Source organism: Seriola aureovittata, chromosome 21 (assembly GCF_021018895.1).
Source record: "Seriola aureovittata isolate HTS-2021-v1 ecotype China chromosome 21, ASM2101889v1, whole genome shotgun sequence".
Classification (NCBI taxonomy): Eukaryota; Metazoa; Chordata; class Actinopteri; order Carangiformes; family Carangidae; genus Seriola; species Seriola aureovittata.
In genome coordinates, this window is record NC_079384.1 from 12,357,698 (window position 1) to 12,378,716 (window position 21,019).

Below are 21,019 nucleotides of genomic sequence, written 5' to 3' on the forward strand. Positions count from 1 at the left end.
AAACGGAAATAAACATCCACTCTGTGAAAACTGATGCTAGCGATCTATCCACATCGTCTAGAAATCTGTGGCGAGCACACCAGCGCTTGAAACGTAAAATGCTGTCTTTGTCGTAAACTAGAAGGAAGCCAACTACACAAACAAACAACAGAAACAACTGCGTGGATTTAAAGTCATTATAGATTCACTGGGATACCGTCGGTAAGTCATACTGTTAGAAAACAGGTTAGTTATTTCCACGTTGTGTCTAATAACTAACGGTGGATGGTTATTGTCGTCATTGGTGTTAGCAGGATAGTTAGCTTTCTTGCTAGCCACGCAGTAGTTGTAGCAGTTGATTGTACCTCAAACCTGCTAACATTAACGTTTGCAAGCTGGTTTGGTTAAGCTCAACTGCCTTCCTCAGCCTTTAGTGTGTGTGTTTTTTTTTTTTACAGTTTCCTAAGGCGATGGCAGCGTCTTCTTCGTCCTCTTCTGCGGGAGGTGTGAGTGGCAGCTCAGTCACTGGCTCTGGATTCAGTGCTTCAGAGCTCATACCCCCAAGGAAAGTCCTGTACACATATCCCAAAGGAGCAGGTGAAATGATGGAAGGTAAGATTAGACACTCAGCTTAAGACTTAAGCTATCTCTCTCTTACCAACAACCTGATTATGGAGACATTCTGTGCTTTCATACTGTCCCATCATTATTTCAGCTGAATCCTGTTTATCATAGTGCTTTATGTTCTATCACTAACGTCAAAGTTCGTACTCATCATTATTCCCTGTATCACAAAGTTGGGTGGTCTTCCTTACAGACAAGAAGAAATAATGAACTCATGATATTCATTTATAAAGCTTTTACTGTACACCTCCAAACCACCTTACATCTCTTTTTAACATTGAAATCCTGCAATTACAGTGCATGACCCAGCAAATACCTAACCTTAGATATTCCTTATTTACCCACTAATCTTGGCAGAACGGGTTTTAGGGGCTTTGTACCTTTTTAAATGCAATGAACTGCAAACCACTCTTAAACTAGAGGGCTTTACACCCGTTGGAGATTTTTGACCTTTATTGTTGGATGTCTTATATGACTCTTGTGATGTTTTTATTAGATGTGTCTTAGTTGTGTTATTTCTGTTTGCTAATTGTATGTTTGTCTGAATGCTTTCCTTGTTCTCAATTCTTTCTTAAAAGATATAACTCTCAGTGAGACTACCTGATTAAATAAAGTTTAAACAAAATTAATTAATATCGAAATCATACAATTACATAGAGAGAGACTGGGCCAAATAAGTTAGTCCCTGACAGTGTGTGGCTGTCATGCAATTGCAATCATCATTTTAAATTTTTCATCATCATTTCAGTGCTGAGGCTTATGGACAAGTCACAGAGCTACGTAAGCATCTGTTTTTCTGACTGATGCATACAAGCCAAACTCTAGTTGAACATGTGTATTTGTGCTTTACCCAAAGCTAATGTTAAGCCAGCAGCCAAGTGTACTTGTCCACCCACTTTACTTCATTCACTACATCTTCATTGCTCCTGCACATAGGATGTGTTTATGGGAGTGAAAGGCCATCTGGTTCTATTACTCCTTCTTTGTTGCCTATGTAGCTGAAAATACACTAATTAACGTGGTTAGCTTGGCAGCAGAGTGCGGCAAGGTTAAAAACAACCAACAAAGTAATGAATAGGACTGCAGTCATGCTGAAGGTCTCAAGCTGTTCCTCTTTGTTTTCTTGTTTTTGTGTCATTAGTATTTAACTATTTCAAAACTCTGAATAGCCCTTTTACATAATGCTGAATTTACATAATATTTAACCCGAAGTTCTCTTTCTAAAGTAGCTCAAAAGCCTCATTTTGACATATTTACAAGGGTAAAGAAATCTTTTCATTTAACTTCTTAACTATTTTGTGTTTCTTTTTAGACGGATCTGACAGATTTTTATGTGAGTCTGTATTCAGCTACCAAGTTGCCTCAACACTCAAACAGGTTAAACATGGTAAGCCAGTAACGGTACATGCAAAATTTGTTTATTTTTGCTTGGTCCAATGAAGACTGGTGTCCTGATTAAGTAACTGTTTTGTTTTCTTCCAGATCAACAAGTGTCTCGAATGGAGAAACTTGCAAGCCTGGTGGAGGAGCTGGAAGCAGATGAGTGGCGGTACAAACCCATTGAACAGCTATTGGGATTTACACCGTCATAAATAAAGAGATCAAGATGCCTTTGGTTAATAAATCAGCCAAATATAAGGAAAAGGGAAGGAGACGGATTATATCAGTTCATAAATTATATTCCTCCTCTATGGTTTTATTCGATATAATGTGAAATGTTATCTGGAGATACTGAATGTGAGATGTATTATTTTGTCACTTTTACGATCGTACGAGTATGGTTTGCTTTTTTAAAAACAGCTTGTTATATTTGACCCAGCATACCATAATAAACCCTTGTCAACAAAAAAAAAATCTTATATTAATAACTAAGCAATTTAAAGTTTTGTAATAGGCTGTTAATAGATTTTTCAGCTGGTTTAAGACAAAGTGTTCTGCCAGTCCAATCTGCGCTAAGCCTCAGGCAAAAAAAATATATTTGGTAAAGTAATTAATCTCTTAAAGTGAGGCATTGTGTTTTCACATGGCTGCACTGTAACTCATAACTCTGAAAACCTGGTGCCTGTTCAGTCTATCCTCCTCTCTGTGTGGGTCCTCATCGCTGCTTGTTCCAACAGCCCTGAGAGAAAACAAAGAGAGCTTGTAAATAAAGTCATACTTGGACATTTCTTGGGTCTCTTGCTGTTTGTTTTTCTTGGTGTTTTATAGTTTATAGTCCCAACCCACAACTACTATTTCGTTTCTGTTATGTTGCTGCTAGACAATTAAATCTTTGTGTGGTTTTGTTTTCCGTTGTCTCAATTTGCATATCTGTCGCTGAAAATGTTCCTCTGAAACTCACTGATGTGATTGTTTCCACCTCAAGTCTCTGCGGTGTGTACACTGTGTACAGTGAGGAAACGTGCAGATCTCGGTGTTTTGCTTGGGGAATGAGTGTTTTGAAACAAATGAGGGGTGGGAACGTACAGAATGTACTGCTCTGAGGACGGCCCTGGACATTAGAAGACACACCTCTAGCTGGAGCTTAAATTTCCTTCTAAAAGTTCAATAGTTCATTTTATAACTGTTCATTCTAGTTTCCTAGAAAGTGTGTTCTAAAATGAATTGTTTAACTTAACAAGTTGTTTGCTCATAGTTCTCAGAAGTTTTAGTGTTTTTCCTTGAGTTGCAGAGGAATGTAACCTTAGTCGATGTTCTCTCTATGTAAGAAAAGAAAAAGGAACAAACATTTTTTTTCCCCCAACAGAAACTTTGCAATGATGACTCCAATTCATAACATCCCCCTCAGAACATACTGTGCCTACACGTGTTTATGTCTTTCAGTTCCTCCCTGACATAAAATACAGTCCATCCCACTCACGTGTAGCAACGCAGCATATGTCTGGCAGCTTTCCAAAAACTTTTCTTTGAGCAAACATTGAGTATGTCAGGTACAGTATGGAGCTGCCAGAAAGACATAGCAATGGTTTCTGCTTTGCACTACAATTGTTTCATGCAGCATTTCTTTGATAGCACCAAAACATATTTGAAACAATAATAAATGCTAGAGAAATAATTCAATAGTATCAGCTTCTGGTGCAATCATATTCCTGCATGTTTTCATTGTTATTATTATTGTTCATTATTGGAAGATAAATGCCTGTCATACATCTTTATGGACATAAAATATTAGCATTTTATCAAGTATCCAGCTGCAGCTGACTGTGTTTGCATCTCTTTGTGGCAGATGAAAAAATCTGATGTAATGGTTCAGCAAAACAGGTGACGTAATGTGCACTGCAACACTGAACCAGCTGAGCCTTGCCTGCACGGACTTTTAATCAATGCAGTCAATAATCCGAGTGCGCACACAGCAGAGATATTTATTTATGCTTATGCGGGATATTAAACAAAGAAATACAATATGATCCTTGCAAGCCCAGGCAAGTCCCTGTACATTTCCATAACGCTAGGATCTGTTATTCATCACCCCATCCCCCCATCTCTTCCTAGTATTTGTCCTTCTCTGCTGGCATGTTACCAGGCAGGATACAGGTCAGATGGCGTGCCTCCCTTTTCGATTGGCTGACTGGAGGGGCGTGGGCGTGGCCCTAGCAGCTCCTATATATACATTGTTGCAGGACAGATCGCAGAGCTTGGCAGCTGGTGTGAGATAGTGCGAGCGTAGGGGTAAGAAGTTTCCAGACAGTTGTTTTAGCAGACAATAACCATCCAAATAACTGTCTTCAACAAGAGAACAACGGACTCGAACAGCGCCATTTTAGAAGAAGCTGTAAGTATGATGTCAAATATAACATTTTTTTTTGCTAGCTTTGTAGCTAATTTGAACAGTTAAACAGCTGCAAGCTACGTCCAAACAAAGATGTTCTTGCTGTAAACTTATGCTGTTCATACACTCTTAAACCAGCTTAACTTAAAATGTGTCTTCATTACGTGTATTTTTACTGTTAGCTACTGTCGTTCATCCCGAGTTTTCAGTGCTCATCTGTTGTTCTTGTTTCCTCATAAACAGCTGACCACAGAAGCAGCAACTGCAAAGAGGACAAACATGCCTGCTCTCTCTGCACCCACTGATACCAGCAGCTCACCCCCTTCTCCAGTGGACAGCAGCCCCAGGAGGCTGTCCTGGGGCAAGCTGGTGCAAAGATTGACGGATTTCAGCACATCTTCCAACAGCAGCATTGAGCTGGGGTACAACAATGGCAGCAGGAGTGATCTCTCAGACTCAGGTAAGCAGTGCTGCAAATGCATCTAACAGTCTTTATTGGAGATGTGAATTTGATCCTCGTCTTCATGCATGGTTGCAGTTCTAACCAGGTGTGTCTTTTCAACAGGGTCAGACATCTCCAGCGACCTGTCTCCCTCCAATGAAGACCTGTTTTACAATCCAATGGAGGAGACAATCCTGAAAGAAGTAGTGGACCTTATCGCACGAAGCCTAAGAGAAGCCAAAGACTCAGAGTGCGCCTTACGATGTACCAAGCTGCTCATTCCCGAGAAACTCCTGGAGCACATCGGACAGGAGCTCCTTCACCTGGCAGCTAGTGAGCCCTGCGGTTTAAGAGGGGCTCTCATTGACCTTTGTGTGGAGCAAGGGGCTGTCTTTGAGAGCATGGGACAGCTATCGGTGGACCCCTACCTTGTCCCCACCTTTCAGCTGACTCTAGTGTTGAGGCTAGAGTCTGGGGGGCTGTGGCCCAAAATCCAAGGACTTTTTAGCTCAAAGTCCGCTTCCACTCCAGTAGTGAGACAAGCTATTAAACTTAGTACTGGTTTCTGTGTGATAAAGAAGAAACTGTATTGTTCTGAAGAACTGCTCATTGAGGAATGTTGAGAAGTGCGAGTGGCCGCCCAGTTAATGTCACAGAAGGGCCTTATTACTATTACTGTATGTGTGATGCCTTCTGAAGTGCAAGGATGGACTTTGTCATGATGTTGCCAATTGTTCCTAATGTAAGGGAGTTGAAGTTTATGGTACCTGCAGCAGCGTGCTGCTGTTCATTGACATTCAGATTTGAAATTACAAATGTATAACCATCATGCTATATCCGGTAAATAGGCATTTTTGCAAGTATTAAAGTGCGTACCTCAGTTTCTATTGAAACCACATGATGGCAGCTAGCTATATGGTTATAGTCATTGAAGATTATTGTGTTCTTTTCTTCTTTTTTTTTTTTTTTTTTTTTTACAAGGCAATGAACTGAATTGTACTCCAAGTGATGAATTGTACTATAAGCATACCATTAGGGACCTTAGTGACTGCTTGAATTCAAGAGCAAAGGCTTACCAGTGCTTGCCTTGTGCAGTATAAGTGTAAGCTGTGGCTAATATTTCAAATGTAACTTCATCCTGTATCTGTGTAGATCAGTCTTGCTTTTGACTTTATTTATTTGATATTCAAATACTCATAACATTGCACTGTTTTTGTACTTTCATGATTGCAAATAAATTATTTTTTTAACAATTCTCTTTTCTGTTTTTATTTCATGAAATCTGTCGGATTCAAATGATCCATTTGCAGTTTTACATCCAAGTTCACGTTTCCTATGGAAATTGTGGATATTATGAAAAGAACAAGTTTTTCTCCCACACAGAAATAATGGGAAACTGAGGAATAATATTCAGCTGTATTGTCACACAGATCAGCTGACAGGAACATGAGCCAGCCATATCATGCACAAAATTGACGAAAAGTGCGCAAGTCAAAAACAGACTGCAGAGGTGCAACATCTGCCAAACACAGCTGAGTACATTTGCCGTGAAAGAATGTGACGCTGCAGTTCCTGCCGGGCACATGCTGCACGTCTGCTCTAAAACGTGTGAAGCGCCGTGTTTCCAGTTCCCCGTCTCAGTCGGTCCAGCCAAGTCGGTAGTTCTTATGCGCTAAATGTTTCTGACTGAGCTTTCATTTCCACATTCTGTTCTCGTTCTGCTCGGAGTCATGAGCCACTTCCAACACGTTTTAAGCATCCATATTTATTTTCATCTGGGAGTAAAAACATGGTGGAAAAAGTGAGCAAGATCTGTACTGGTTTGATAATCCTTTTTTTTTTTTTTAAGATAAATAATACAGAGAATAAATAGCCTACTATAAACTTAAAAAGTGTGACAAAGACTGCTTTTTCCAACATATGAGACATCACGCTCCAAAACTACAACCTGTTAAAGCCCCACTTTGTGGGTAGGCACGTCTCTCATTCTCTTGGCATTTATTGTGAAGTGCCATCAAGTTACATTTGATAATTCTATCCTTAATACAATTAAGGGAGGCAAAGTGTAAAGGGACATCTCCTAATAATCTCACATACACACACACACATATAGCAGAAGACGACAAATCTCAGTGTTCGTATGTCTGACAAACCTTAGACATGAGTGTATATTCATCAGAGGTTTCACATTATTCCTGCATAGTTTCAGAATGTGCATTTGAAGTCAAATCAGCAAATCTCCCTAAAACTCACCCCCCCCCCCACTGATCTGACTGCATAAAATGAAAGAGGAAGCTTTTGCTGTGGTATCTACTCGACTGCTACATGAATGTGATCCGTATGACAATATCTAACCTCACTAAGCTCTGCTTTCATACTGCATTCTCGCAAAAAACCATAATGTGACCTCTGCCAGCGTCACAGCGGTCCAGTCAAAAGTTGGGCTTGGAGAGTTTGTTTTTTTTGCTTTTTTTTCCAAACCCGTATGTTGTCAGGAGGACAAGCTATTTTAAGTGGCTTTTCCATTTCATAACATTATATTAGATTACATTGAATTTTCACATACTAAAATTCATAGTTTCAACCAGTTCGTGTGGTCAGTTTGATGCAGATTGGTGCTGGTCTGTTTGTGTTGCTTGTTGAGTCATCTTCAGTCTCCAGATTGGTAAAGCTCATCTATTTACAGCCAGTCATCTTTTGTGTTGATTCTGGAAACTCTGGAGACGACAAGAAAAAAACAAGACAACAATGAGTGACAGAAAACATGCAGGTAGCCACTAAAAAAAAAAAAAAAGTGTTAAGAAATGAAAAAAAAAAAAGTCGTAGTCTAGAGAACTTGCTTTGAATTATGGAAGCAGCTTCAACCATGTAATGAAGCTGTGATCTCGGACAGCTTGGCGCAGCTCGGTGTGCGAGCCCTCTGTGCTCTTTGGTACAGATCAGTGTCTCCAAAATAGCGGGCTCTGTATAGCATGCCCTCCTCTGCAGGAAACAACAGGAACAATTCATGAAAGATACAAAATAAAATCTGAATATGTTTTTAATCGTTTTCCCCAGAATTGATAATGACGGAAGCAACAGTCAATATTCATGGATGAATAAATAAATAAGCACGATTTGTTTTCCTGGCAAACATACTTTGTTGTTTCTCCTTCCAGCAATTGTTGCGAAGGTTAGAAATATAATCATCCTCCACCGTCCGCTCCAAATTCTTCAGATTCATTCCAGCAAACTCTTTGGAGAACTGCTCCCCCACATAATATGGCACCTTCAGGTTCTCCGTCAGCCTCTTCTGGGTATAACCTGCTGACCTGCAGAAAGATAGGACCAAGTGTGGGAGACATATCATGTGACCATGTGACAGCGACAGGGATGACAGATGTGGCACCGTCTGTCTCTGTTAACATGACTCATGGCTGATAATGGCTCACGTACGGGCCAGAAGCTACACAAGTGTATCTGAAACACAAAGGCAGACAACATGATTATTTGGAACTAACTGAAACAGCATCAAGAAATCAAACAAGCAACTGAAGAGTCAATATAATGGATCTATCTTAAAATAACTTCAAGAACTATGAGAGCAAATCTATTTTTTTGCTGCTTAATCTATAAATCAGTGACATTTCCACACACGCAGCATTCTTTGCTTGCCAGCTTGTGCAAAAAAAACTGCATGAAAATCTGATAATTAGCCATCATGGAAAAAACCTGGGTTGGATTATGCTGAATTTTATGTAACATCTAGATAATCTTTTGTCTAAATCCCTCGCAAATTTTGCAAAAAACAACAGTTAGTTGTGTTTAATAACATCCTTCTTAGGCAGGCTTTCAGAGCAGGGATCAGCACTCACGGCCTGAAGCTGAGGCTGTAGGGGGGGCTGTTGACCATGATCTGACTGAGAGCTGATACAATAACCAGGATGAGGATGGGCATGACCTGCACGAAGAGAGCAAGACCTCCCTGCGAAGAAAACATCACCAACAGCTGATTCAGAAACATTCCCCAGCCCTCTGTCTGGTTAAAAAAGAATCTATGAAAAGACTTGCATATTGCAGAGTGCATCTCAAGAAGGTAAAATTACAGACAACTCAATGTCTCCCCCTGCTGTTTAACAATAACATTACATCATGTGCATATCTGCAGTCTGCAGGAGCTCTAATAATAACACCAAACTCACATCTCGCTGTCGTTCTCGTCTCTCTCGCCTTTGATGACGCATCCGCCCATTAGTGTACACATTAGCATTACCTGGATTAATGTAGCATATGTAGCAGTTAATGGACAGATCATGACCAGCATAACCTGGTATGAAAACAAAAAAACGGTGACACTAACTTGACGGGTAACCTCCTCCAAAGAACATATTAAAGAGGTCTTCAGGCGAAATATCTGGCTCGAAGTTCCCATCGTCTGGACCATGTCTTGAAGGATGTCTCCTCTCCTCTTCACATTGATCATACTGCTGTCTTTTGTTTGCGTTGCTCAGAACAGCATATGCATTCCCAATAGCTTTTGGAAAGGGAAATTCAAAAGTCAAATTATGTTTAAGCATCAGAAAGAAGGGCTAAAAGACACTTTTACTGACTATAATTATAGCTTCTAATTAGCTTTCTGCATTAACGTCACCAACTGGAGAGATGAGCCAAAGTTCAGTACCTTTAAATGCCTCTGTAGCACCCGGAGCATGATTCTTGTCTGGATGGAATTTCAAAGCGAGTTTTCTATATGATCTTTTGAGTTCGTCCTCGGAGGCGTTTTTCTGGACCCCGAGAATTTCATAGAAGTCTTTACATTGTTTTATCCTGTGTAGAGATCACGTGACTCTCAATGTCAGGTTGCATATAAAAAAGTGAGAAAACTATTCCTTCTAACAGTACCAGATGTACGCGAGTATCAGCCTCACCTCCTCACAGCATCCAGCTGATCTGCCGAGTAGGATTTTGAGGTGTCCGAAGGCTTCTCCTCGGGTCTCGTATTCTCACTGGGGGTCTGTCGCTGTCGAGGGCCCGAGGACCCGCTGAACTCTGAGTGGCTGCCTTGTCTGGGTATAAATCCATTCTTTGCTATGAGGTCCAGCAGTACTAGAACCAATACAAAGACAATGTTGTAAGAATTAAAATATATTCAGGAATAGAGAGGGAGCGACTGAAAGATCATTTCTCTCTGATAATGGTCAGATTAACCAGGCAGGTCCTGTTACATACGGAGAGTACATATCATGGCATATTACACTTGAATACTCGGCATTAGTAGGTAACATGCTGTAGTAAGCACATTTACATCACAATAGACTGTAGGTAGGCGTAGCTTATGTGAGCCCTTTTTCCAGATGGCCTACTAAAGACAGCAGTTAGATGATGTATGTTATATAACAGAAACTGTGGCAGCCTTAAACTGAAAGTTTTTAATCTATTTACTGCACTTTGTAAGAAGTTAATTGATAAATTAAAACTATTTGTGTTTAACATTGTTTTTGGAAGCATCCTTACTTTACATTAGTGCTCAAAACTTCATATTCATACACATAATTTTTTCTGTAGTGCGTGTATTTCTCCCTTTTCTGCATTTTGTATCATACATATATTATTGTATCTCTTGGTCGGGAGCTGGGACGGTAGGTCTAGGGATATTATATTATATATTATATACGGTGACTGTGATATTGGTCACAATTTGAGTGGGTATTTTTGAAATTTATTTTCACTGAAAAAAATAAAAATAAATATTTATATGATCTTTGATGGGGTCTGTACCAAACAGGCATGTTTCCTCACACTCTGGGAGTATTTGTAGGATGGGACATCTCTGTAACACCACAATGCTGTATTTATAATGGTATGTTGTGACCTGCAGCTTCTGCAAATTGGATATTGCACTTTGCCATATTTCAATAGGCCTAATATTTGGATTAATTGTTCAGCCCTGCAATAAACAGAGTAATGACACGTTCAGGGGTCTTTGTGTCCCTCTCACCCTCTCTTGCTCTGTAGTTAACTGACTTTCTATGTTTAGCTAGCCTGGGCCTGTCTAATGGAAAAGCAGCCGATAACAAGTGTTGTCACTGACACGCTTATCTGCTTCATGTTGAGGGGGTGTACATGATATTTAATTGATAAGCAATAGCTACCACAGGGGCAGTTTCATTTGTCTTGCACTGACAACATTATGACATGCAGTAGCCAGTATTTTGCACAAAAGCTAGTGAGCTATCACAGGCCCCGGCTGCACGCGCTGCAGAGCTCATCCGGGATGCAGGTGATGCTGCAGGTGATGATGATGATGCTGCGTACCTACCTCCCCAGCTGAAGCTCCCCTTTACTCCGGCACGGCCATTTTAACTCACCCTTGGCCTTCTCTGTCGGGAAGAGTCTCTGCGCCTTCTCCAGGAACCTCTGCGCCTTTTCCGGCTGGTCGTTCGTTAACGCGGCAGTTGCAATGTCAATGCAGCGCTCCGCCTCGTCCCTGTTTACCTCCATTGCAGCTGGGCAGCAGCGGCTAACTGGACCAGAAGTAAATATAGGCGCCTGCTGATGCCGTCATGTGGATGCTGCAAATGGTGTCAGCTGGTGACATAAATGTATCAGCTGTGAGATCGACTGCTGCTGCTGCTGCTCGCATGTGTGTGGAGATTTTGGGAATGTGAAGGCAGCGTCGGCTCCCTGCGCTGCCTCATTTCTCCACTAGATGGAGACAAATCGTCTTCAAATGTAGGTCATGAATGTGAAAAGCTATGGATGTTATTAACCCTCATACATTTTGGCCTATCTGTAACTGCCTCCTCAGTTCAACATCACCTCAATCCATTGGCAGTTTATGAGACAATGGGCCCCTGGCCACAGATATGTTAAAGGCCCCCTACCGCTCCCACAGGAACTAGACCTTCAGCCTGTAAGAGACACACAATCACTGTGTCTTGTTATGATAGTTTTATGCATCATTTCTCCCTATCTCTAAGTAGATTTTCCTTTGCAGCTATCCTTTCTCTTTGTAGTTCCCTTTTAACTCGTTTTTGTGTCTTTCTACTAGTTTGATTGACTTTTTGAAAATAAATGTTACAAGTCATTTTAAATAGAGGGTCAGGAACAGGGGCCACCTGACTCCTTGGACCTGTGGGCCTGTGCCCATTCAGTAATCCATCTGTGAGTCAGTTAATAGTCTTTTTACATTATTTGATTGAAATAAATACTGCAAATCCTTTAGCTGTGGACTGAAATTCACTTCACAAATGAGAAACATTCAGTAGCAGTTTTACAGAGACATGATTGTTCTCTGGTGAAATTTTATTTTACTTGCATGCAAAATTTGTTTGCAAAAGGTTGGGCACCCTCGTTTTTGGTTTCTTTTTTGAAGTAAAAAGAATGTTAATGCAGGGTAACTTCTTATTTCATGAGCTTTAATTTACAGTTATTGTGGCATGTGCAAAAGTTTAAGCACCCTCTTAAATCTTCCTGTTAAAGCTTTTTTTTTTTCACCCACTCTTCTTTCAGATCACTTCAACTTCTGAGATATTTTTAGACTGTGTTTCACACACTGCATGTTCTGCATCTAACCTTGCTGTACCCACCCAAGATTTAACCACAGATTTTCAGTGATGTTCAAGTCAGGAGACTGTGAGGGCCGCCCCAAAAGTTCAGCTTGTCTTTGTTGAATTAGTTCATGGTGGATTTTGATTTTTGGTTTGGATCATTGTCCTGTCATAGAAGCCAGCCTCGTCACAAAGTCACATGCCACATACCACAATTACTGTTAATTTTTTATTTTTGTTTTTTAAGGTCATGAAATAGATAGAAAAACTTGAAGATAGTATGCAGTAGTAGTTCTTCATTTCACTTTAAAAATATCAGCCCATCGAAAATATGTAGGATGATTTGCCCATGGGTGAATTTTTTTGAATTTTGTTTTTTAATGGTTTGAACATAACTTTATCCCTTTCAATATCAATTTCTTTTTTCTTCTTCTTCTTTTTTTTGGGGGGGTGGGTGATGAGGATGACGTAACAGAGCAAGCATCCCTGTATTTCCCCTGTATTTGTGGGTGGGCGGGGGTCCAAACAAGTAACTAACTTGTTTCAACATTAAATTTAACACTTTTTTTTCCACTCCTACTTGTGCCACTGTAAATTTGTTTTAATTTACGTATACATGGAAATATGAATGCGGTTAATTCAATACATGTCTAGACAGCAGCAGCTGCTCTCCTGGGGAGGTAAATATACATCTGGCAGGAGAATGAATAAAAGGTGAACAGCAGATAAACAGGCAGCCAATCAGAGCGCGGACTTGAGGCGAGATCTGAACGCTGATTGGTCAGTCGCACCTCCAGCTCCAGCTCCCATTGATGCGATCGCTGCGGAGCTGCTGACTGTCACTCTTCCTTTTCTGGGTTACTGTAGTTTTGGGTTAAACAGACCAGCTTCGTCTCCGTTTAACAGCCGGACATTCCTTTCACCTCATCTTCCTTGTCTTTGGTGAGTTATTTATCTGCCCTTTATTTTCTCTACAGGTGTAATATCAGTGTTATGCAACGCGGCGAGTGTCGTATCACAGTTAGAAGTCAGCATCATCGTTACATTACCATCCAGCGTCAAACAGCTAGCTTACAGGGCTAGCTGGATAGCACAGAAATAATTAACGTATTCACCGTGTGAGGAGGGTGTTTTTTTGTTAGCTTCTGTGACGTTAGCTCGTCACAAAAACACCGAGGTGACGGATTTCTCTCATGTTTGCCGCTCAGCGCATCGCCCAAACCGCAGCCACGATGACGGAGGCGGAGGCGTTGGAGAAGAAGCAGCACAAGTCCAGCAACGGAAATGTTCCTCCAGAGGCCACCACAGAAGACGCGTTTGATCACACATACAAAGAGAAAGAGGGCCCCAAACCTCCCAAGATCATCGTTTGGAAAAATGTCATATTGATGACTCTGTTGCATATAGGTGCCCTGTACGGCGTGTTCCTCATCCCTTCAGCATCTCCTTTGACCTTGCTTTGGTGTAAGTATATATAGAAAGTAAATCTACCTGTTAACAGTATTTCTGAACGGGCTGGGTGTTGATAGTGGTGTTTTCTTTTTTAAATTAAATTCACGTTTTTTTCTTAATCACAGCTGTTATGTCAGCAGCCCGGCCCACTTTTTCACCACTGGTGCATGCTTGCAAAAAGGTGGTGGTTACATATATCTGTGCATGATCCTCCCAGTATCCTGCATGAAGGGGGAAACGTAGATGAGGCATATATTATCAGAAATTTAATGTCAATGCATGCTTGTCAGGATGTTACTTGTACTCCTGAACAACAGAGATCTGCCAATAAGTGGCAATATATTAGAGCTGAAACAATTTGTCGTCTTATTGGTTAGTAGATCAATAGAGAAGAAATCAGCAATTGATAATCAGTTAATTGTTGGACTTATTTATAAACCTTGAAGCCCAAACATTTGCCAACAGTCCCCCCCTCTTTCAGTGTATGTTTTTTTCTGTTTTATGTAACTGCAAACTGAATATTTTGGGGTCTTGGACTGTTGATGGGATAAAGAAAGACATTTTAAGACCTCACCTTGGGGTCCTGGAAACTGATGGCATTTTATTTATTTGACATTTTATAGACAATGCAACTAATTGATTAATCATGAAAATCATATGCAAATTAATCAGAACCCTAGAGGCTGGACTTCTGGATAGATTTTAATGTTTGTCTTATCATACATGCACGGTTTTATCCATCCAGTCATCATGTGATGTGACGTAATTAAACTACCGAGTGAGTGTCACAGTTCATGTAATATACCTTGTTTGATTCGCTGTTATTTAATTTCTTGTCAAACAAGTAGGCTAGTACAGACAAGTTCAGGCAAAGGCAGATTTTAAACATTTTCAGTTGGATATATTTTGCAGGAAAACTAGGTTGACACATTTAATTGCATTGTTGAGAGATTTTTGGAGCAAATTCACAAACATGTAAAACAGTTTGAACAGATGTTATAGTGAATTAATCATTTCTGCTTTTTGAAAAAAACATTTTACAATTTCAAGGGGATGATTTCCTTCAGTTACACAGAAATCACAATGTATCACATGTGATTGATATATCACTTGTTGCAGGATTGACAACCCAGCCCTAACTCTTGACAGTGCGTGATGCAAATACATTGCAATGTGCAGTGGTGGTGCAATAAAGTGCCTATGACAGGAATAGATGAGTAGTATGCGGTCAAACTAATTTGTTGATGCATTTCTCCCCACAGCCGTACTTTGTTTTTTGATAAGTGCTTTAGGAGTTACTGCAGGAGCCCATCGCCTGTGGAGTCACAGATCCTACAAGGCGTCATTACCACTAAGGATCTTTCTTGGTGTTGCTAACTCCATGGCATTTCAGGTACCTAAAAATGACACAAGCGCACACTTAACGTTGCGATAATAGCAGTTTTCATTACTGTGTAAATGCCATGTTGGGTCCACAGTGTGTGTAATCTCTGTCTTCACTTACACCCGCAGAATGATATCTTTGAATGGGCTCGAGACCACAGGGTCCACCACAAATATTCAGAGACAGACGCGGACCCTCACAACGCCGTCCGAGGCTTCTTCTTTGCTCACATTGGCTGGCTGCTGGTGCGCAAACACCCCGACGTCATCGAGAAAGGACGCAAGCTGGAGCTCACTGACCTGCTGGCTGACAAAGTTGTAATGTTTCAAAGGAAGTAAGTAGCTTCAGTCAACGAATGATTTTTATGTTTCATCCAATAGCAAATTATCAGATTAGATTTTAGATTTTTACAAAATGTGCACTTTACTCCTTTGTCAGGTAGTGTTGCCAGTGAACAAGCAGCAGTGCATTTCTTATGTTATTTTCTGAGAATATATCAAATACAAAAAGCAACTTAATCTAAAACAATATACCCAACACAGATGCAGAGTTGTGTTTGCAGTGCAGGATGTATTTGTCATTCTGGTTTAACAGGGTCCCAGTTACTCACATGTCATTCATGCACATAGAGAATGACTACAGGTTGGTTTCAATGAAAACTGTGTCATGTGGAGGAAAGTGAGAGAGTGAGGAATCCCATGTTTGACAAGCATTGTATTATTGTGTTTATGATCTGCTGAGTAAACAGTAAGTTCAATTCTTTCTGCTCTCCGCCCACTCTGCCCCCTCAACAGGTATTACAAGCCGTCGGTGCTGGTCATGTGCTTCTTTGTCCCAATGTTCGTGCCTTGGTACCTGTGGGGGGAGACTCTGTGGGTGGCGTACTTCATCCCGGCTCTGCTGAGGTACACCTTGGTCCTGAACGCCACCTGGTTGGTCAACAGCGCGGCTCACATGTGGGGGAACAGGCCCTATGACAAGAGCATCAACCCCAGGGAGAACAAGTTTGTCACGTTCAGCGCTATAGGTATGAAGAACGTGTGAACGCATGCTCTGATTGTAACAAAAGAAAAGATTTTTTTTAAAAAAAGATTTGGAAGAGTAACTTAGAGCCACAGTCTGAATAATGCAGGAGTGAATTATTGACACTGTTGATTCGTGTACATGTTCATTTTTGGAGAGTAGTTAAATCCTGTCTTGAAATGTACGGACATTGTACAAGGAATAATTGTGCAAAATATCAGCTAAGTCAGACTACTGAGTTAGTGTAATAAAAAAGCTGGACCTAAAACAATTAATTGATTGTCAAAATAGTTGTAGATATTTTTATGTCGATTGTTTAATCGGCCAACAGTTGCAGCTCTGAAGCCCTTATTTATCCCAATGCCTGATTCCCATTCTATCCACCTCCACCGCCACTAACCAGGAGGAGTCAGTAGTGCAGCGACAAAGGGCGCACAATGAATGTCCCCCACTTCATTCCAATGAAAACTGCTCATCAGGCCTCTGTGTGTTTAGGCCTCAGAGACCATCTCTGGCTGAGCTAGCTAACTCCTCATGCCCACAAATGGAGGCAAAATCATTTACCAACAGGCTGTTCAAAACTTTTTATTCTTTATTGGACCTAATGGCTTAAATTGTTATGACTGAAATGTTTGTGCTGCTGAGAAAAAAACATACTGATAATTTTAGAGTCATTTCTTTTGCAGTGATTATGTATGGGAGAATGTGTTTTTAGGCCAGTAGTTATCACGTGATCCAGTTCCAAAAGCAGCCACCACACCAAAATCACCTCATGGCCCAGCACTGTATGCGGAGTCCTGCTTGTGAAACCAACTGTATATGTTGTGGTTGAATGAAAACCTACTTTCTGTCTATGTAGTGGTTTACAAGAACTCTAGTCTTGTGCCAAGAATGTGTCTTGATTGATGTTTTACCAAACTGTAAAATAAAAAGCTTAACTTTCCATCAAATATAAGGGACAGTTACTTACAGTCACTTGCAGTTAGGTTTGTGACATGTGACATCAATCTCAATGCCTTATAAACATGTTGCAGCTGTGAAGAGTCTGAATCGATTCCTGTTTTTAGTATGAAATGTTCATCTCTGTTTCCTGTGCCATACAGGTGAGGGATTTCACAACTACCACCACACGTTCCCCTATGACTATGCAACCAGCGAGTTTGGCTGCAAGTTGAACCTTACAACTTGTTTCATCGACTTCATGTGCTTCTTGGGCCTGGCCAAGGACCGCAAGAGAGTGTCCCACGAGCTGGTACTGGCCCGAATACAGCGCACTGGAGACGGAAGCCACCGGAGTGGCTAAGATTGTTGAGTTGTGGTCAGCTTCAAGGCAAGACAACCGAAACGAAGAAGCTTCACACTCTTTGACAGCTATACATTTCTCATCCTCTGAGGATGAAAGTCAGCTTCATGAGGGCCTTGACCACATTTTGCTTGTTTTTGTGGTTTTTGTAGCTGTAACTAAACAAAATGTTCAAGATGGATAAAAAAACAAAAAAAAAAAACAACACATTTTTGCTAAGCTCTTAGCCTCAGTTTCTATTGTTCAGTCAGGCCAAGGTCTTGCAAAGATGTTTTAGATTTGAAGTAGATACATTTTAAAAGTCAACTTCATTCTCCGCTGTTTTGCCACTTTGGTGTGCATTTCTTCATGCAAGATCAGTCATGTAGCCGATCATTTTTCTGTAAGTATTACTCAATTATTAATCAAAATAGACAAGAAGTGGAGCACTGAAATATGGAGTAACAATGTTTTAACTGATAAGGTATGATGCTGATGGGGAGACTGTTGCCTTTTATTGCAGTTTACAGCAAGTTTTTACAGTTCTGATATAAATTAAGTTTTGGAGCGCTCTAAGATCTGAAAAAAAAAAAGGAAAAAAAAGGATGAGAGTTTGACTCACGTTCGTTTCGTTAAAAAAAAAAGGAAAAAAAAAGTTGCTGGCTTTAATGAAATATGGCACATGATGGAAGAGTGAGGGAACCCAGACCGTCTTATTATAACGTGACTATAGTATATGGTATGCCAAAACTGTACAGAAACCAAGTCATGCATTGTGTTTCTGTGTATAACTTGGTTGTCTTCTGCAGAAAAAAAAGACTAATACTGTATTTAGTCTAGTGTAATAATTGGATGGAGCGTTTTCAAGACAATTTAAGGGACACATTTATCATTAAATTTAAACTGCCATTGAACATTAACAGCAAATGATAAATGTCATTTTACCGTAGAACCATGCAATGTTAAATTGACTTTTTTTGTGTTTCTGGTGAATATATCACAGTGCCAAGAGCGTGCCAATTGTCGCCATATTTATAATCATCTCTATGGTCCACTAGAGCACACTAAGTCGATATTGCTTCTTCACTTAACATCGTCATGGAAGTTTTTAAATATTGTGGCATCAGTGGCTTTTGCTTCCTCTTTAAGATTTTTATCCGACATGTCCCTCTTTTGTCCTGAAACATCTGCAGCAGCGGTCCCATTGGTCGATGTAGCAGCAGGTCATGTGACAGTTCTGGTGTTACAAAAACAACATGCCACCCATGCATGACGATATACTGTAGTAGGTGTTGTAGTGAGGTGTATTTTTTTTGTCGGTGACTCTAACGGCAGAACCGCGTCTATTTTTGTAATGTACTGTGGAGCTGCATCGCTTTTGGATCATCAGAACTGTTGCCGTGGTGATTTCTGAGACAGGGTCTGGTTTCCTTTTGATGTCCTACAAAAGCTGATTGTTGTTGCAAAATTTCAGGTGCAGCGATGTTTATGTTCATCTTCAATTCTGGTGTGCGGAATGCTTACATGACCTTATTTATGTATTTATTTCGTTTTTTTTTTCTTATTGACTTAAAAAAAATTATTGCTCTAACCTGAACAAGTTTCTGCATTCCAAAATTTGGCAGACAGTCTGGAAAAATATATCAAATTGGAGCAGCTCTTTTTTTTTCCCAAGAGTCAGGATACAACCTAATGCCTTATGACTTGCATCCATTCCTGATCTTCTTCATGTCCTGTCAGTTAAGACAAAAAGGCTCAAGCACCACAAAACAAATCTGACCGTGGTCCATGTTTACAGGCTGAAGCACCAGGTCGAACATTGTTTTTATTTTTAAACCACATGAGCATTTAATTTAGCCAAATGGTTGCGTGACAACATCAAGGTAGTATAAAATATATGAAATATATATATAGATATATATGACTAGAGCATAGACGTTCATTTTCATACAATCTGATACAAACTTAACGCCTGGTGCAGACGTTTTAATCACCAAATTTAACTTGAAAAATATGGTCCCTGATGGATGTGCCAACTAGTTTCAACCCATCACAGCATCTCAGTATGAAATCCTCCACACAAAGGTGCTGTCATGAGGAATGTTGGAGCATCATCAGGGCTCCTACCAAACCCGACAATAAATATCACAAGCCATGCAAACAACTCCCGCTGTCCAGAGCGTAGAAATCAACATTTTCCTAATGACAATGAGGATCAAAAGGTTGTCAGTCTGAATGATTATGTCAAATCTCAACTGTGTTCTATTCTGAAATTAAATTCACAATATTTTCAATACACTGGTAATTCAAGCAGTTGTCGCTCTTCTTTTTTTCTTCCTCTTGTTATTCATTGTGTTTTCACTTTGTCTTATAAATATCTGTACTCCACATAATCTTTGAATTTTCAAAAAATTTCTGACTGGCTAAATAGGTCAACACCTAACCTTTTTTTTTTTTTTTTTAACCAGACTGTTGTGTTTTCAGCCTTGGGCTACAGCCAGTTGACTTCCTCTTTTCAGTCTGGTACAAATTGAAAGTCATTTCTTAGTTTTAAAGTTGGCTCGGTTTTGACACAAGTGAAACAGATGAGCTTCACCTGCTGCAGCAAACCTCCTACAAACATGAAGCATTTCATCTTGATTAAGTGAATGAATGAGGCCACATGTCAGGGCTGGATTCATCCTCCACCATTTAACAGTGGAAAGTCTGTTCTGTTCTGGCTGACACTATTCAGATCCTTTACTCAAGTAAGAGTTCCAATACATTAATATAACAGTCACAGAAACAGGTTCTGCTTCACAGATGTGTATTCACATGTTCTTTTCTCTAGTCTTTGATTGTCATGTGACATACCAGATAATTCGACCTCTTTAGGCCGTGAATACTTTAAATAGAGGGCCAGTTTCATTTCCAGTTTCATTCAAGTTTCATTTTGCTAGTTGAGCTGGCACCGGCCCAATCGTCCCCGTGGTTAATCCGTGCTTGTCTCACCAGCGCGTGGGATGTAGCTCATGGAATGTTCGGGGAACGTTCACGCGGAAACCAGCTGAGAAGTTAACAAAAGAAAAGCCGTCTCTTTGGTGGAAACCAAAAATGTTGGGACCCGCTGGTTTTATCTCTGACAATGCTTTCTATTTCATAAGCTTATCTATTCTAGAACCTACTAAAGTAAAATTTTAGATATGTATACCTTGCATGCTAATTTATAGCTGCTCAAACTCCAACATTTCAGAGTGATTTTTCTTCATTAGCTACAATTTATCAGAAATGTAGAAAAAAAAGCTACTTTTCAGATTAACATTTTACATATTAAACATATGATCAGTTTATATCATTTAAGTGTGAACTGTTTCCTACAACAAATAAAAATGCTGCTTACACATTCATGCATCAGTTATAATATTCCAATATTGAAATACTTATACCATTATAACTTTCTGCATAATGGGTACTTGTGATACTTATGAACTTGTACTGCAACTAACAAGTATTTTCATTGCTGATTATTTTCTTGATTAATGAATGTATTGTCTAT

The 21,019-nt window shown here is 40.1% G+C and overlaps 4 protein-coding genes across 4 annotated transcripts; 3 read left to right on the forward strand and 1 right to left on the reverse strand.

Annotated features, from left to right (window-relative positions):
• The first annotated feature begins 41 nt into the window (after positions 1-41).
• Positions 42-2,771, forward strand: anapc16 (anaphase promoting complex subunit 16). The gene is made up of 4 exons (XM_056366253.1): positions 42-201; positions 438-591; positions 1,916-1,990; positions 2,086-2,771. Exons 2-4 carry the CDS (start codon positions 450-452, stop codon positions 2,193-2,195), a joined length of 327 nt encoding a protein of 108 aa, XP_056222228.1. The 5' UTR covers positions 42-201; positions 438-449; the 3' UTR covers positions 2,196-2,771.
• Positions 2,772-4,218: 1,447 nt separating this feature from the next.
• On the forward strand, positions 4,219-6,067 carry ddit4 (DNA-damage-inducible transcript 4). The gene is made up of 3 exons (XM_056366503.1): positions 4,219-4,375; positions 4,616-4,832; positions 4,938-6,067. Exons 2-3 carry the CDS (start codon positions 4,652-4,654, stop codon positions 5,435-5,437), a joined length of 681 nt encoding a protein of 226 aa, XP_056222478.1. The 5' UTR covers positions 4,219-4,375; positions 4,616-4,651; the 3' UTR covers positions 5,438-6,067.
• A 144-nt stretch (positions 6,068-6,211) lies between these two features.
• On the reverse strand, positions 6,212-11,492 carry dnajb12b (DnaJ heat shock protein family (Hsp40) member B12b). Its single transcript, XM_056366502.1, has 9 exons — positions 11,162-11,492; positions 9,722-9,899; positions 9,475-9,620; positions 9,154-9,327; positions 8,996-9,066; positions 8,669-8,778; positions 7,953-8,125; positions 7,655-7,796; positions 6,212-7,531 (listed from the first exon to the last, which is right to left on the reverse strand). The coding sequence occupies exons 1-8, from the start codon at positions 11,292-11,294 to the stop codon at positions 7,675-7,677; spliced, it is 1,107 nt and encodes a 368-aa protein (XP_056222477.1). The 5' UTR covers positions 11,295-11,492; the 3' UTR covers positions 6,212-7,531; positions 7,655-7,674.
• A 1,632-nt stretch (positions 11,493-13,124) lies between these two features.
• Positions 13,125-19,794, forward strand: scd (stearoyl-CoA desaturase (delta-9-desaturase)). Its single transcript, XM_056365517.1, has 6 exons — positions 13,125-13,285; positions 13,552-13,807; positions 15,058-15,188; positions 15,308-15,513; positions 15,974-16,206; positions 17,306-19,794. The coding sequence occupies exons 2-6, from the start codon at positions 13,576-13,578 to the stop codon at positions 17,503-17,505; spliced, it is 1,002 nt and encodes a 333-aa protein (XP_056221492.1). The 5' UTR covers positions 13,125-13,285; positions 13,552-13,575; the 3' UTR covers positions 17,506-19,794.
• The last annotated feature ends 1,225 nt before the right edge of the window (positions 19,795-21,019 follow it).